Here is a 15,680-nt window from a genome sequence, read left to right as displayed (position 1 = left end):
TGTCTTTTTCTGCCTATTTCACTGAGCATAATACCCTCTAGGTCCACCCATGTTGTTGCAAACAGTAGGATTTGTTTTTGTTATGGCTGAATAGTATTCCATTGTGTATATGTACCACCTCTTCTTTATCCATTCACCTACTGATGGACACTTAGGTTGCTTCCATATCTTGGCTACTGTAAATAGTGCTGCGATAAACATAGGGGTGTGTATGTCTTTTTGAATCTGAGAAGTTGTATTCTTTGGGTAAATTCCAAGGAGTGGGATTCCTGGGTCAAATGGCATTTTTATTTTTAGTTTTTTGAGAAGCCTCCATATTTCTTTCCACAATGGTTGAACTAGCTTACATTCCCACAGCAGTGTAGGAGGGTTCCCCTTTCTCCACATCCTCACCAGCATTTGTTGTTCCTAGTCTTTTCTATGTTGGCCATCCTACCTGGTGTGAGGTGGTATCTCATTGTGGTTTTAATTTGCATTTCCCTGATGATTAGTGATGTGGAGCATCTTTTCATGTGCCTGTTGGCCATCTGAATTTCTTCTTTGGAGAAGTGTCTGTTCATATCCTCAGCCCATTTTGTAATAGGGTTATTTGCTTTTTGGGTGTTGAGATGTGTGAGTTCTTTATATATTTTGGGTGTTAACCCCTTGTCCAATATGACATTTACAAATATATTCTCCCATACTGTAGGATGCCCTTTTTGTTCTGCTGATGGGTGCCCTTTGCTGTACAGAAGTTTTTTAGCTTGACGTAGTCCCATTTATTCATTTTTTATTTTGTTTCCCTTGCCCGAGGAAATGTGTTCCGGAAAAAGTTGCTCAGTGTTAATATTCAAGAGATTTTTGCCTGTTTTCTTCTAAGAGTTCTATGGTTTCATGACTTATCCATTCAGGTCTTTGATCCATCTTGAGTTCACTTTTTACTTTTGTGTATGGGTTTAGACAATAATCCAGTTTCATTCTCTTGCATGTAGCTATTTAGTTTTGCCAACACAACAGTTGTTGAAGAGGCTGTCATTTCCCCATCACACATTGCTCCTTTATCGTATATTAAATGACCACATACGCTTGGGTTTACGTCTGGGCTCTCTAGTCTGTTCCATTGGTCTATGGGTCTGTTCTTGTGCTAGTACCAAATAGTCTTGATTACCGTGGCTTTGTAGTAGAGACTGAAGTCAGGGAGGATAATCCCCACCCCTCCTCCCGGCTTTATTCTTCCTTCTCAGGATTGCTTTGGTAATTGGTAGCTTTCTATTAATCAGAACCCATTTCATGCCCAAAGCTCACACTAAGCTTTTAAATAACATTTCACCAAGTTGGCTTGGTGTAATACTATTATTTCCCTAGTTAGTAATCTAAGTCTGATAACAGGCAAGCATTTTGACACTGATTTGTCATTTTTTTTACTACTAGAACCTTTCACCCTAAATCCACAGAGAACAGGTGTTACATGGCTGAGAGGTATATTCTGAACAGTAACCTAGAATCACTACCAAAACTACATACCAGCTCAACATGGCCAAAGAATAGATGATACTGCTCTGGAAGAAATTTGAACAACGTTCACTTTCCGTATATGCAAATTTCCAGATGAATTAAGATTAAGGATTTTGAGAACTAGTCTTTCTTCAAATGTAACTCAAAAGTATAAACCCCTGAGTACACTTGCTAGTAACTCAAAAAGGTAAATTACCTCATTAACCACATTGGTCAGCAGCAGTATTTACTTCACCTCTCACATTGGGTTAATTTGAATTTTTCACAATAAATACTATGTGACAAGTATTATACTTGCAGTTCACAGAACCTCACAATTTTGTAACCCAGTAAATTAACAGGCAAGGTAGACATCAATCCCCATTCTGAAGACAAGGAATCCAGATGACTCCAAGGCCTCTGCACTACACTACATCTGCCAAAATATGAAACAGTCATACCTCTTACAGTGTTAAGTGTCTCCTTCAAATTTTATATATAAACAAAGAAGAGTTAAACACAATTTATGTTTTGCTTTATTTAGCTAGATAAAATTCTGACCAGATTGCAAATCAAACCTAGCAGGGTAAATGACAGATCTGCCCAGCTATTGTCCTGTATCATTGGAAAAAGTTTAATTCAAGATTAAATTTCAAAGATGCATCAGAATCACAGTCATGTTTTCTAAACCATACAGGATTCAGTATTCTGAACAGAATGGTCCTAACAAGTTGTGGGTGGGGCTTTAAAAGTATATGTGGAGAAAAGTTCTATGTTTATCAGAACACTGCTACTAACTTCTAAGTCAAGTATTCTTAAATACAGATCTAGCTCAAGGTAGACATATGTAAAACCAACATACTTGGCTCTTTCACTATAAGACTGAAGAGGTAAACCAGCAAGCTCTATTTTCAGCAACTACCATATCCTTGACTTTCCCAGCTCCTGTTGAGAGGAAAGGGGAGAGAGAGGAAGAAATCTGTCTCATGTTCTATCAAATGTTAACTTCATTTCAGAAAGAAGGTGACTTAGATCTAAGATGTTTCTATCATAGAGGGATGAACAAACCTGAGAAAACTTTTTATATGAATCCAAATGAAAAACTGGTGGTTAACAAATGGTCTTAGGTAAGATGGCAATAGAGCAAGTTTGCAGTTCAGGACACAATTTTAAATTGGCAATCCCTTTGTCTCAAGGTATCCTGGTTTGGATAAATTATGATGACCCTTTTATTATTACGGCTGTTACTACAATAAATTTAAATGAGCTTCTGAAATTGTTCCTAGGAGAGTAACTAACAAGAATAGTTAATGAGCTCAAACCATAGTTATGTTAGTAAACCAATTTGTCAACTTGGATGTATCAGTTATTTAAGTGTATTAAACTGTTAAATAACCATTCCGTAAACAATAAAAGTAACTTGTTGCTGTTTCTCACTATCCCTTAACTGATTCTGTTCCACAGGTGTCTAGACTATTTGGGACTACACTTAAGTCATTTCCCAGCCTATTACCCTCCTAAAGGTTTCATGAGTGTATCATTAAGGCCAGCATCCATTAAGATGAAAAGGGGGGGAGGGTGTTTTAAAAGTATCTTACTGAAATGCATGGTGTTAACCCATACCTGAGGACAAACACTGTGATAAACCAAGGACCATGAAGGAAAATGTACATTCTGAGATTACCTAAAATTCCTCATTCTAATTTCACTGAGTTTTGGGACGTGATTGTTTTTGAAAGAAAATATGAGGTTTCTTTAGAAAACTACAAAGATATTTTCACCTAATACTTATGATGGATATTAGCCAAGTCATCAACACCAAGATATACTATCATCTCAAATAACTGCTAAAACAACATACTCTCCCCCTCCACCTTAGTTACACAGAAGTGTTTTCAGAGTGGCTCAGGAGAAATAAGAGCACTAGTCTAAAGGTCAGCAGACAGAAAAGTTCTGGCTTTGCCATCTACTAGCCAACTAGTCATGTGATATAGAAAAAAAACAAACTGTTATCTTCTCCAATTCACTACACTACCTACTTCAAGTTTATATGAAATAAGTAAACATGTTTGCGCAGGTGTTTTAAGAAATGTAAAGTTCTATATAAATATGGCACTCTCTAAAATTTTTAAATTTCAACTTTACCCTATGCCTGTCATTGTTTAAACACTCTTTTCTTAAATAAAAGTTAATAAAAATTCTCCAAAATCAGCCTTACAGTCCTCTTTGAAAAATCATGCTTCTAGCTCAGCTTCTTAGTACTTGAAACTCTTGTAAAATCAGATATATTAACTAACCAGGCTGAAATTTCATTTGCTACACCAAGTTAAATCAAGAAATTTTATAACTACTTCGTATTGCTTTGACCAAGCTATCAAACAATTATGAAAACCCTGCTTGTATGGGCTTTCAATGCATTTCCTTGTACTTACTGAATCCAAAATTTGCCCAGTTCAATACTTTCCATATGTGTTCTTCCCTATACTAGAATTCAAACTAAGACTTTTTCATATAAAAATGAAAAGGGTGGCTAGGAAATGTCCACAGTATTAAGAATTTACCCCCTTACCTCAAATTGCAATGATTCATAATTTCATTATTCTAGTTTTATAAGCCAACAGAATAGATGAAATATGCCCAATATGCACAATACTGTACAGTCTGAATTATATACAAAACACTGAACATGACTAAATGTTACCTGTAGGTGGGATTTAAAAATTGTATTTTCAATTCTGCTTATTGTTTACTGAAATTAATTTAATATTACCCATTTTCCCCCTAATAAGACATGTATTAAGGAGTTAATTCAAAACATGCCCCCATCCTTCACTGACTACAGAATATACTAGAGACGAAGCTCTGGTGTTTCAATCAGACGTTCTCAATTTAGTGACTCACAACCAACACATTACTCTGTTGATGCATTCCCAGAGAATGGATCATAAGCGACCATCAAAACTTTACCCCTACCTCACACAGAGCCAATCATCACAAGGAGAAGTTGAGGGAGGACAAAACCCATAAAGTACCCCACAGTAGTTTATAATGACACCTCTGCTCTTGAAAAATGTTTTAAAGTACTCATTTTGTTTTCCCTCTACATGCTTCACTTTTCCATACTATTGTGGTTCATATATACAGGAAGGTAAGACTTGGTTAAAGAATCCTCAAAGATTACAGACTTGCTTAATATGGCTACAAATGCCATAAAACTATTGCTTAGGCTACTGACTTCACTAAGTGATGGGACACTAGAATCAACTGCAAGGAGAAAAATTCTAGCTCCAGACTTCAGTATTTCCTATCTGCAACCCCAAATTGTCCTTTTCTTGAACAGAGCTTAGCTCTTCCTCCGGTATCATTAAATAATCCATATAAATTGGTTCCAATTCCCTAGCAGAGTTAAATGATGCTACAAAGATGTTTTGTTATTAGGTTCAACAGAGCATGCAAAAAAAGTTACTGCAGGAACAAAGCGTAAAAATAATGTTTATATCGAAGTACTCACTGAACCAAGCCATTCAAATACACTCACCTTCTTCCAACACCCCACACCTGGTAAACTGGTGACTAAAACTATGGGATTTTATCACCATGAACAAAACTGAATTATTGCAACCAAAAAGGGGGGGGACATAGTGGACAAAAGATAGCTGATTCCTGATGTGTTTCTCTTCTTCCTTTCCATTGAATCTCTGTCTTGTGTTCAAGAGGGTTCCTCCCCACAAAGAGGATCCTCTTCCCCCTTACGTTTTGAAAGACCCACCAAACCTTTAAAAATAATGTGACCATGGGACTCTCTCTAGAGTCCTATGTTGAATAACCAATAAGGGATTTGGTCAAAAATTCTCAGCAGTTATTCCCAAACATGATTATCAATAAACTGTCACTTACTTGGTAGCTATAATCACATGAGTTTCCAAATCAGTTTTTAAAGCAAGTTCTTAAAAAAAGACCTTCCTTCCATGTCCTTTTGGGTATCATAGCAAGTTTACTCAGACTAAATCCCTATAGAATAGAGAACATTCAAATATAATTTCAAGTTTCCTCCCAAGGACACTGGTAGATAAGCAGCGAACCTATTTGGGGCATGAAGGGGAAAAAGAAAAAAAACTTACCATTACAAACATACCTACATTTGTTTGACTTTTAAACACTAAAATAAAGACAAATCTGACCTTGAGCTGTACTTCCCCGTTTTATTCCCCTCCCCCTCCCAACAGGGACCTTGTTCAATACAAAGAGAAATTTAAGGATTTACAAAACGAAATTTAGCTCAGTATCTTTCCTAAGTTTGAGTTCGAGACCTTTTCTCCTAATTTCCTAATTCCTGAATCCTAATATATGACGCTACACTGGGACTAGCCCTGAGGCTGTTCACATGACCAAACTGGCACTAAAGGAAAGCAAGGGCTCTACATAACATTTTGAAAAATAAGTGGCTCAAACAACTAAGAAAAATCTAAAGATCAATGGCATGTGATTCCAACCTTGTCTCACCCCACCAACAGCATTAAAACCGTAAAAATCACATGTATGATTTTTTTTTGTCATACTACAGTTTAATGGATGTGGGGCAAGTCAAGTACATAGGCCCAAAATATGGGGGTAGGGGGTAGGGGGCAGGGGGCGGTGGAGCAACTAGAAAAACCAGCAGCCTGGGCCTAAACTAGACACTATAGACATTTCAGTAATGTTCTGGAAAATGACTAAAGAACCTTTAGGGGCAAAAGAGCAATGAATAAATAAATAAATAAATAAATAAGCAAATCTGAAAATAAAAACTATTTTAAATGGAAAGAAAATAGAACATGGGATCCCGTATGTTGATAATCCAAAAAACCGAAAGCTCGGATAACTGCTCAGGTTAGGTTAAGATCCCCAATGAAGTAGGAACACAAATTCCACGCCTGGGGACTCAACCAAAATACAGCTGTTAAACGTTATTACAAACAGCTTTAATTTTCAACAGGTCTATTTGTCAAAATGGTGCGTATGAATAGTGAGGTCATTTTTACAGACTGGTACACTGAGGCACAGGCTTTGGAAAGGGACTAAGAGTCATGATCTCCTTGTTTCCTGATAAATGTTCAATTCATAAGAACTCCACAATTTATGAAGCCAGAAAATGGTTACAGAACTTCGAATTCTCCGGGAAAACTCCGAGAAAAAGGACAGTGAGTGAGGCGTGTTTGGACTTCCTCAGGTGGTGAGACTGAACGTAAAACCTAAAACACCCTCCAACTACAAGGTGTGCCGGCCTACGGGAAAAGAAATCCGATCGCAGCCTCTTAGCTGGCCTCCGCCCAGGGATGACCTGCTGTGATTCCCACCCTCCCCCCTTCCCCTACCCTCACCCGAGGCTGCTCCCCACCGCCAGCCAAAAGAAGCCCTCCGACGAAAAGGTTCTCCTTTGTGAGACTTCCCAGCCACCGCCCCACACTGGGCCTCCGGGGAAAAGCCACCGCCCCCACCCGCCATATTTCCCCGTAAGGCGCCCGAGCTGCAGCAACCGGTCGCCTCTCCCCCAAGTGGCGGGTGTTCCTTCCCCCATCACCCCACCAAATGGTTCTCCAAGTCCCAAGACTAGCTCAGAAACTCCCCTGGGGACTGCACGCCCGAAGACAGCACCCGCCATCTCCTCCCCCTCCCACGACCCGGGACTCGCCCTCCCCCCCAGCCGCCATTTTACAATCAACTCCTAAAGCCTATCGCCTCAGCCTCCTGACTCGAGACCGTTCGCAGCTGAGGACGCCGAAGGGGTCAAATTCCTGGGCTTGGAGCCTCCCACCGCTCCAGGAGCCCACAGGCCATTTCCTGCTTTCCCCCATCCACGTCCACGGACAGGCTCCGAGACGATGCCGCCATTTTGTCTCCTGCTCCTGGCCTCTGTGGGCGGCGGCAGAGGGTCCGAGAATTCCAGCCCCCCACTACCCCCCCAACTCACCGTCGTATCGCTCGGCCTGCTCGGCCAGCTTCGCCTGGTACACCAGATCCTCCCGATCATCCATAGCTGCAGCGGCTCCGACAGGGTCTGCGCAACGGATGGAAGCGGATAGCGTCTCCCGACTCTCTCAGCCTCTCACTCCGCGTCCGGGCAGCAAAAATGGCGGCGCCTCAATCCGGGACTTCCGCCTGCGCACGCGGACAACTGCTCAGTTCTATGGCAACCGCTCCCTGGCAACTGGCGCGGGGGGGCGGGCCCGGGAGCTCGGTGTTCGTAGAGGCTAGAACCAGCTAGACGCCCCTCCTCTACGGGCTCAGCAGGCGCTGGAGCGCCGAGGCGGGAACTGCGACTGCGGGACCGAAGAGTTGCCCCGAGGGAGCGGGGAGGGGGCCCCGAGCGACGCCAGTCTAGGCTGCTCCTGAAAGAGCTACCGAGCCTAGGCTCTGAGGAGGGCTGATGCCTGGACTGCAGGCAGAGTAAGCGAGAGCCTGTAATGGTTTTTGTAACAGGCCTTCCCCACTGAAACCAGCCTCTCTCCTACCTTGTCCGTTTTCTCAGCTAAACCCAATCCCGGTCTTTCGCAGACCCTTTTAACCCCGGAGATAAAGACTTGGGCTCCCCTGTAGTTGGTAGGGAAAGAGGAGCTCCAGTTCACACTTCAGATTCACCCTTACACTTGGCAATCTTTTTCTTTTCCTGCTCTTTAACCCTTTTTTCTCTTTAGGCCCACCATAGGTAAGAATGGAGATGATGTCAGAGGAACCTAGCACAAGGCACATAGAGTGGGACCAAGATCGAATAAAGGGATTGAGATTAAAGGTGGCGGAGTGAGAGGTGAGACAGAGAACTCTTCCCAAAACCACATATAATACGAAAATATAGTTAATACAACTGATCTTGATGATCCTGCAGATAGCTTTAGGATAGGGGCTGGTTGCCAGAGCAACCAACCCTGTGAGTAGATGGTTATAACTTTCAACCTCATCCACCCCACTCCTAACCTCCAGGGTTAGAAGAAAAGCTTGAAAAGCTGGAGATCGAGTTAAACACCAATGGTAAACTACTTAATTTTGCTTAGGTAATGGAACCTGCATTAAAACCCTGAACAATGGGGTTCAGAGAGATCCCACATTGGTGAACTCATACACATTCTGGGAGGGTGGTGCACACCAAACCACAGAAGGAGGGATGCTTTTGTGCTTGGGACCCTTCAGAACCTCACCCTATGTGCTTCATCTGCATTCTTTGTAATAAACTGGTAAGAGTAAGTAAAGTTTCCCTGAGTTCTGTGGGCTCACATAGCAAATTATCAAACCTGAGAAAGAGGTTGTGGGAACTCCCTGATTTGTAGCCAAATTGGACAAAAGTGTGGGTAACCTGGGAACCCACTACTTGATATTGGCATCTGAAGTCGGAGACAGTCTTGTAGGACTGAGCCCTTCACCTCAGTCTTGTGGGTCTGCATTCACTCGGTAAAGTCTGAATTTTATTAAATTATTAGGACATCCAGGTATCCACAGAGAATTGGGAAATTGGTGGGGAAAGCCCATACATTGACTATCAGAAATGTTGTGTGTAGAAACAGATCGTAGTGCTATACATACAAATTACCAAAATTGACTCAAGAAGAAATAGAAAATCTGAGATGTATAACAAGCAAGGAGATTGACTCAATAATCAAAAACCTACCCACACACAACAATGTGAATGTAGGTACATATGCCACTGAACTGTACAGTAAAAAATTATTAAAATAGGGTAAATTTTATGGTTTTACTACAATTATTAACAATAGGAAAAAATTCTCCCAATAAAGAAAATTCTAGTACCAGACAACTTCACTGGTGACTTCTACCAAATATTTAAAGAATTAACACCAATCCTTCAACTCTTCCCAAAAATATGTGAGAGAACACTTCCCACCTCATTCTATTAGACCAGTACTGCCTGGCCTTAAATATCAAAGCTAGACAAAGACACTTACAAAACAGAAAATTACAGGCCAATATCCTTTATGAATATAGATGCAAGAATCTTCAACAAAATAACAAGCTAGATTCAGCAGCACCCTAACAGGACTATGCACTATGACCAAGTGAGATTTGACCCAGGAATGCAGGTTGTTTCAAGAGAATCAATGTAATTAATATCCTACATTAATACACTTAAAGGGGGGGAAAAAACATCAGCCTGATTGATGCAAAAAAAAGCATTTAAAAAAAACAGCACCCTTAATGATAAAAATCATAGAAGGGAACTTCCTCAACAAAATAAAGGCCATATATGAAAAACCGATAGCAAACATAATTGATGGTGAAGACTGAAAAATTTTCCCACTTCTATTGAACATAGTACTGCAAGTTCTAACCAGGGCAATTAGACAATAAAAATAAGTAATATCATCCAAATTGTAAAAGAAGTAAAATTATCTCTGTTAGCTGAAATGACCTTCTATGTAGAAAATCCTTAAAGTTCCACAAAAACAGAATAAATGAATTCAGTAAAGTTGGAGGATACAAAATCAACACACAAAAATCGGTTGTCATTTTTATTCTGTAGCAAATGAATACCAAAAAAATTGAGAAAACAATTCTATTTACAATAACATCAAAAAGAGTAAAATACTTAGGAATAAACTAACCAAGAAGTGAAATAATTAGACATGGAAAACTGTAAAACATTGCTGACAGGATTAAAGACCTAAATAAATGACAGACGTTTGTGTTCTTGGATTGAATGATTCAGTATTGTCACAATAAAAACACTACTCAGAGTTATCTACAGATTCAATGCAATCCGTATCAAAATCCCAATGTCATTTTTTGCAGAAATGAAGAGCAGCAGCTGAATTTGCTGACCTCTGTAAATCCCTTCCAGCTCTGTCCCACACATCACATCAGTTAAGGTCAGAGGCTCTGCTCTAGAACTCGCATTCAGAAGCTTCTTAATAACCTGTGCAATGGGAACAAATTATTCAACAACTTTCAGCCTCGGTTTTTCACCTATAAAATGGGGATGATATTTTCCTCATACAAATGAGAATTAAATGGAGATTACATGAAAAGAACCTGATACTCAATGAATGTTAGCTATATGTGTTAATGTTTCTATGGCTCAAGCTTGAAGGAGAATTAAGAGAAGTTAGTGTCACAAAATCCAAATGGGAAGAGATCAAAAAAAGGGGGTGGTTAGTCTTATTAAATTGCAGAGACATCAGGATTAGCACTGAGGAAAAGCCATTGCATATAGCAATTAAGTCATTAGTGACCTTCAAGAGCAGTTTCGAAAGGATGTTTGCAGCCAAACTGCATTTGGTTGAAGCACACGAAAGGGAGAAACTAGCAGTGCAGGGTTCTCTTGGGAAGAATAAGCAGCGAAGAGGTAGAGAGTAGTCATTTAAGAGAAATGAGGGGCCAACAGGGGTGGCCAAATGATAGGATTGATTCCCATATTCCCAAAACCTACCCCACCCCACAAAGCTAACTTTGCTGCCAGAGTAACTACAGGGCTGTCACAGACATCAGTGATTAGGGGCAACCACTTTTTCATTATGAGGTCTTCGCTCCTGAACAGTGCCTCCCAAGACTGGCTGAAGTCTACCGGAAGGTCTCTCCTCCTAAAAAACTGCTGAGAAAGCAGAAATCTTAAACCTGGATTGATTTTCTAACTGTACTGCTTGTTCTCTCAACAAATAGAACTAAAGAAGGGCAGAAATTGTTGGTAGAACAAAAATAGAAACAGAAGCATTTTTGATGTAGCTTCTGAGGTTATAAACAGAAAAACCATGGTTCTGTGCTGAGGTGGCTCTCACACTAGGTACTGAACTTCTCACGCTGTTGTTAATGGATACTTCGCACTCCCTTGAAAATCCTTTAAAACAATCACCAGGTCATCCGGTCACACCCTTAAGTAGGAGGCTCCCCACTTAATTGAAAAATTTGCTTTAATAGAAACAAGAACGCACTTGACCTGTCCTGAGTAGAGTATCCATGGATAACATGGCAGTGTACTAAGTACTATCAGAAGGAAATAAGACGTTAAAAAATATGATTACTTATTGCCTCCAGGAACTTGCCCTTTAGTACTTTTTTTTTGTTATTGTTGTGGTGGTGTTTATACGGTGTAAAAATAGGCTATTTTTATTTTTTACCTGTTTTAACTTGTTTAATCTTTTTACCATTTATGATTTAGATTTTTTTGCCTTTACAATTTAAATATATTTATGAAGACAAGCAATCACATGAAAAATTCTCACAATCTATGATTAAGTGTCAATGCCAAGAAATAAAATCATGTATTCAATATTATTATTGTATTGTTAAAAATACAATTGCACTTAGAAAAACGATCAGAAAAATACAGTAAAAGAAGGTTAAAATAAGTTTTGCTTGTGGATTATGGGTGTTTTTGTTTGGCTTTGCTTTTTCACAAATGTCTTTATATGTATTACTTTTAGAGGATAAAAAGATGAACTAAAAAAACATTAACTTTATGCCACAATATTGTTCGGCAGATTGCTTTTTCCACTCAATACATATTTATCTTTCCAATAGCACCTATAAAGCTACTTTATCCTTTTTAAAAACTTTATGGTATTCTCCTGTATGGATGTTACAGCATTTAATCAATATTGGTTGGTTTTATCAATATTTTATCATCAATATTTACCTCTATTGATAAGCATTTAAGTTAAAAATGTTTTGCTATTACAAATAATACTGTAAAAGCACCTTTATATCTTTACATATATACAAGGGTATTTCTAAACAGGACAATTATTTTGTAGAAGGAAAACCATTAAGTCAAAGAACATGTGCAATTTTTTTGGTAAATTATATATTGAAATGTCACATACAAACAGGGAAGTGCACAAATCAGAATTTCACAACTGAATGACTTATGACAAAATGAAGGTTAACTTGTGCAAACTGCATCTAATTCAGAAATATTACTCAAGCCTAGAAGCCTCTTATGTGTGCACACTAATTTTTATGAACACTTTGAAATTGCCTTTCAAAAATGTTAAAGGAATTACACATAATCCAATGTATCTGAGACATCCTCTCCAACATACATTTTTAGTTTTTGACAATTTGATAGGTGAGATGAAAATCACGTCTAACTTGTTTTTTGGTTTTTAATGAAGTTGAGGATTTTATCATTACCATTTTTGTGTGACTTGCCTGATATTGTCCTTGTTAATTTTTCTACTGAGATGTCTTTTTCTTATTATTTATAGGAACTATGTTTTAAGGATGTTACCCATGTGACTGCTATACACGATGGAAATATTTTCTTCCCCTTTGTCACTTGTCTTTTAATTTAATGCTGACTTCCAAATTAGAGAAATTTCAAATCTTTTGTAGTCAAATCCCTCAATTTTTTCCTTTGGGGCTTCTCAATTTTGTGTAACATTTTAAAAGTATTCCAAACATTCAACAGTTCAACAGTACAATAACATCTGCCTATGTTTTTCTTGTTTTATTAGTTTTGCTTTTATCAGTTAAGTCTTTTATATGAAATTGTGTGCTTTGGGAGGGTAGAGATCTTTAAAAAAAAATACACTAATGCAATTTTTAAAAAATCCATCATCTTCCAGCTAATTTGAAATACCATGTTTACTATGCACCAAATCTTATGTCTGGTTCTAGAATCTCTTATTTAGTTCCACTGATGTTTGTCTATTCTTACTTCAATATGATATTATTTATTACAATAGCTTTACAGCACATTTTCATGTGTTTTTTTCTTCTTCAGAATTTCACTCATTTTGTACTATATAGTTCTTCCAAATGAACTGGAGACTGAATTTGAAAAATTCTCTCAAGATCCATTTTGATTTTGATTGGGACTGCCTTGAATTTACGGATTGTGGAAGAATTAGAAATCTTTTTAAAAATTTGTCTTCCCTGTCAGGAATATATTTCTCCAATTTTCTTTAGGCCTCTTTGGCATGATCTTGATTGTAATTTGAACACTTAGATTTATAGAGTTCTTACAAATTTGTTGTTTTAAAGTATTAGGAGGCTATTGATATTATAAATGGGATCTCCCCTTGTTTTTTATTTCTGATTGTTACTGCTGATACAAGAATTAATGAGTTTGGAATAATTATCTTGCATCTGACCTCCATATTGAACTTTATTAGTTCTAATAGTTTTCAGTTAAATTTGTCTTGGCTTCTCCAAATGAACCACTGAAAATTTTCCCTCTTCCTTTATAATGTGTGTAGTTCTTATTTACTTCTCATTTCTTATTGCATAGGTATGGAGTTTCAGAAATATTTAATAAGAAGTAAAAATAGGCATTATTGTTAAATCCCTCATTTTAATGGGAATGTTTCTAATATTTCTCCATTAAGTGATATTTACTATTGGTTTCTGATAAACAGGTCTTTCTTTTTATCAAGTTAAAGAGATCCTTCTATTTCTAATTTGGTAAGTGTTTATTAAAAAGGAGTGTAGGCTTTTACTGGACACCTTTTCAGGCTCTATTTTTATTAACAATGGTTTCTTCTTTAATGAGTAAGTATAGATTATATAATAGATTTCTTAATATGGAACCATATTTACATTGCTGGAATAACTTCTCCTTATATATATAGTATATATATAAATGGCAGGCAGCCAGTGACTGGCTCTCCTGGGGACACCTGTGTGGGTTCTTTGAAGGTTCTGCAGGGCTTCCTCCCTTAGGAAGGTTAGAGGCAGGTGGCTCAGCCCAGCAACTTATGTCTTTTGTCCATTTGACTCTCAGGAAAATATCCATGATTGTGTTATGCCAGAAGATGGGTGTTCAGATGGCTCCCATGGTAGCTCCTCTCAGTCCTGCCATCTCTCCCCAGTCCTCCTGGCAGGTGCCCAGAGATGTATGGGCACATGAGCTATCCATCACATCTGCATCCTTCTACTTCTGAGGCTGATTCAGATCAAGATTCTATTCTCCAAATAAACCATAAAACCCAACACCTCCAAATCTCAGAGTTCATTACACAGGAATAAGAAAGGATTATCTAATATGTGGCTTGAGGACAACAGTAAATTAGAAAGATGTTAGGTCTACATTTTATATCATTTACCAATTTTTTTTAATGAGGCACATGTAAGAACCAACTTATAGAAATACTACAGTAAAATGGAAACAAGTATCTGTCAGATCTGTGGAAGAACTCTTTTTCAGTATTGAAAGTAAAAATTGATTATTTGAATAAATGGTAAATCCAATAAATAAAATATGCAAAGGATATAACCTGATCATTCATACATGAGGAAATTCAAGGGGTAAGTAAATGGAAATACCTTCATTCTCACTGGTAATAAAAATGCACAAATAAAGAGACTGAGATATACTTAAAAATTTAATTTTTGTAATTTTAAAAGATTTTAACTGTGTTAAAATACATTTAACAAAATTTGCCACTTTAACAATTTTCAAGTATACAGTTCAAGTATGAAATACATTCATGCTGTGCAAGACATACTTTTAAGTCTACTAAATTATCTTTTAAAAAGTTGATAGTTTATGGTTTCCAGGCTACTCTGCTGGCAGTATTGACAATTGGTAAATACCCTTTGGAAAGCATTAAATTCAAATGTGGTGACAGCCATGACCCAGTAATGCTACTCCTGGGAATTTGTGCTAAAACTAATTAAGTTGAGCCAAAAGGCTTTACTCATAAAGATATTTGTAATATTTTCCTATTATTACTGTGACAAATTACCAGAAAGTCTCTGACTTAAAACAATACAAATTTACTATCTCATAGTTCTGAGGGAGATAAGAAGTCCTAAAATCATACTGTCAGCAAAGCTCTAATCCTCCTGGAGGCTCTAGGGGAGAATCCATTTCCTTGCCATTTCCTACCTCTAGAGTTGGTCTGCTTTCCTTGGCTCATTGCCCCTTCCTCCATTTTCAAGATACCTCATCAGAACCTCTTGTTCCACTGTCCCGTGTCCTTTCTCCCACTCTAACTCCTCCAGCATCCCTCTTATAAAGATACTTGTGATTGCATTGGGCCCACCAGGAGAATCTCCTCACATCAAGGTCCTTAACCTAATCACAACTGCAAAATCCCTCTTGCCATGTCAGGCAACATGCTCACAGATTACAGGGATTAAGATGTGGATATCTTTGGGGGACCTTCATTTCATCTTCCACAGTACCACTAACAGATTTTGTTAATATAACTGCAATATCATTATTACACCCAACAAGATTAACATTCATCTCTTAATATCTATCCAGTCCATGTTCATGT

The 15,680-nt window shown here is 38.1% G+C and overlaps 1 protein-coding gene and 1 long non-coding RNA gene across 4 annotated transcripts in view; one reads left to right on the top strand and one right to left on the bottom strand.

Annotated features, from left to right (window-relative positions):
* Positions 1–7,607, bottom strand: part of YWHAE (tyrosine 3-monooxygenase/tryptophan 5-monooxygenase activation protein epsilon) — a 40,102-nt gene extending 32,495 nt beyond the window's left edge. For 2 of the 3 annotated variants that reach the window (XM_017656173.3, XM_017656172.3), the window contains exon 1: positions 7,424–7,607. In XM_017656173.3, coding sequence (XP_017511662.1) covers positions 7,424–7,487 — 64 coding nt within the window. In that variant the 5' untranslated portion in view covers positions 7,488–7,607. The remainder of the gene's footprint in view (positions 1–7,423) is intronic. The other variant, XM_017656176.3, reaches the window with a different exon arrangement.
* A 133-nt stretch (positions 7,608–7,740) lies between these two features.
* On the top strand, positions 7,741–11,591 carry LOC140849058 (uncharacterized). Its single transcript, XR_012130545.1, has 3 exons — positions 7,741–7,899; positions 8,148–8,257; positions 10,252–11,591. It is a non-coding gene; the product is annotated as an uncharacterized lncRNA (long non-coding RNA).
* The last annotated feature ends 4,089 nt before the right edge of the window (positions 11,592–15,680 follow it).

This window comes from Manis javanica, chromosome 4 (assembly GCF_040802235.1).
Source record: "Manis javanica isolate MJ-LG chromosome 4, MJ_LKY, whole genome shotgun sequence".
Classification (NCBI taxonomy): Eukaryota; Metazoa; Chordata; class Mammalia; order Pholidota; family Manidae; genus Manis; species Manis javanica.
The sequence above is the reverse complement of the archived record's forward strand: the minus strand, read 5'-3'. Positions and strand labels throughout refer to the sequence as shown.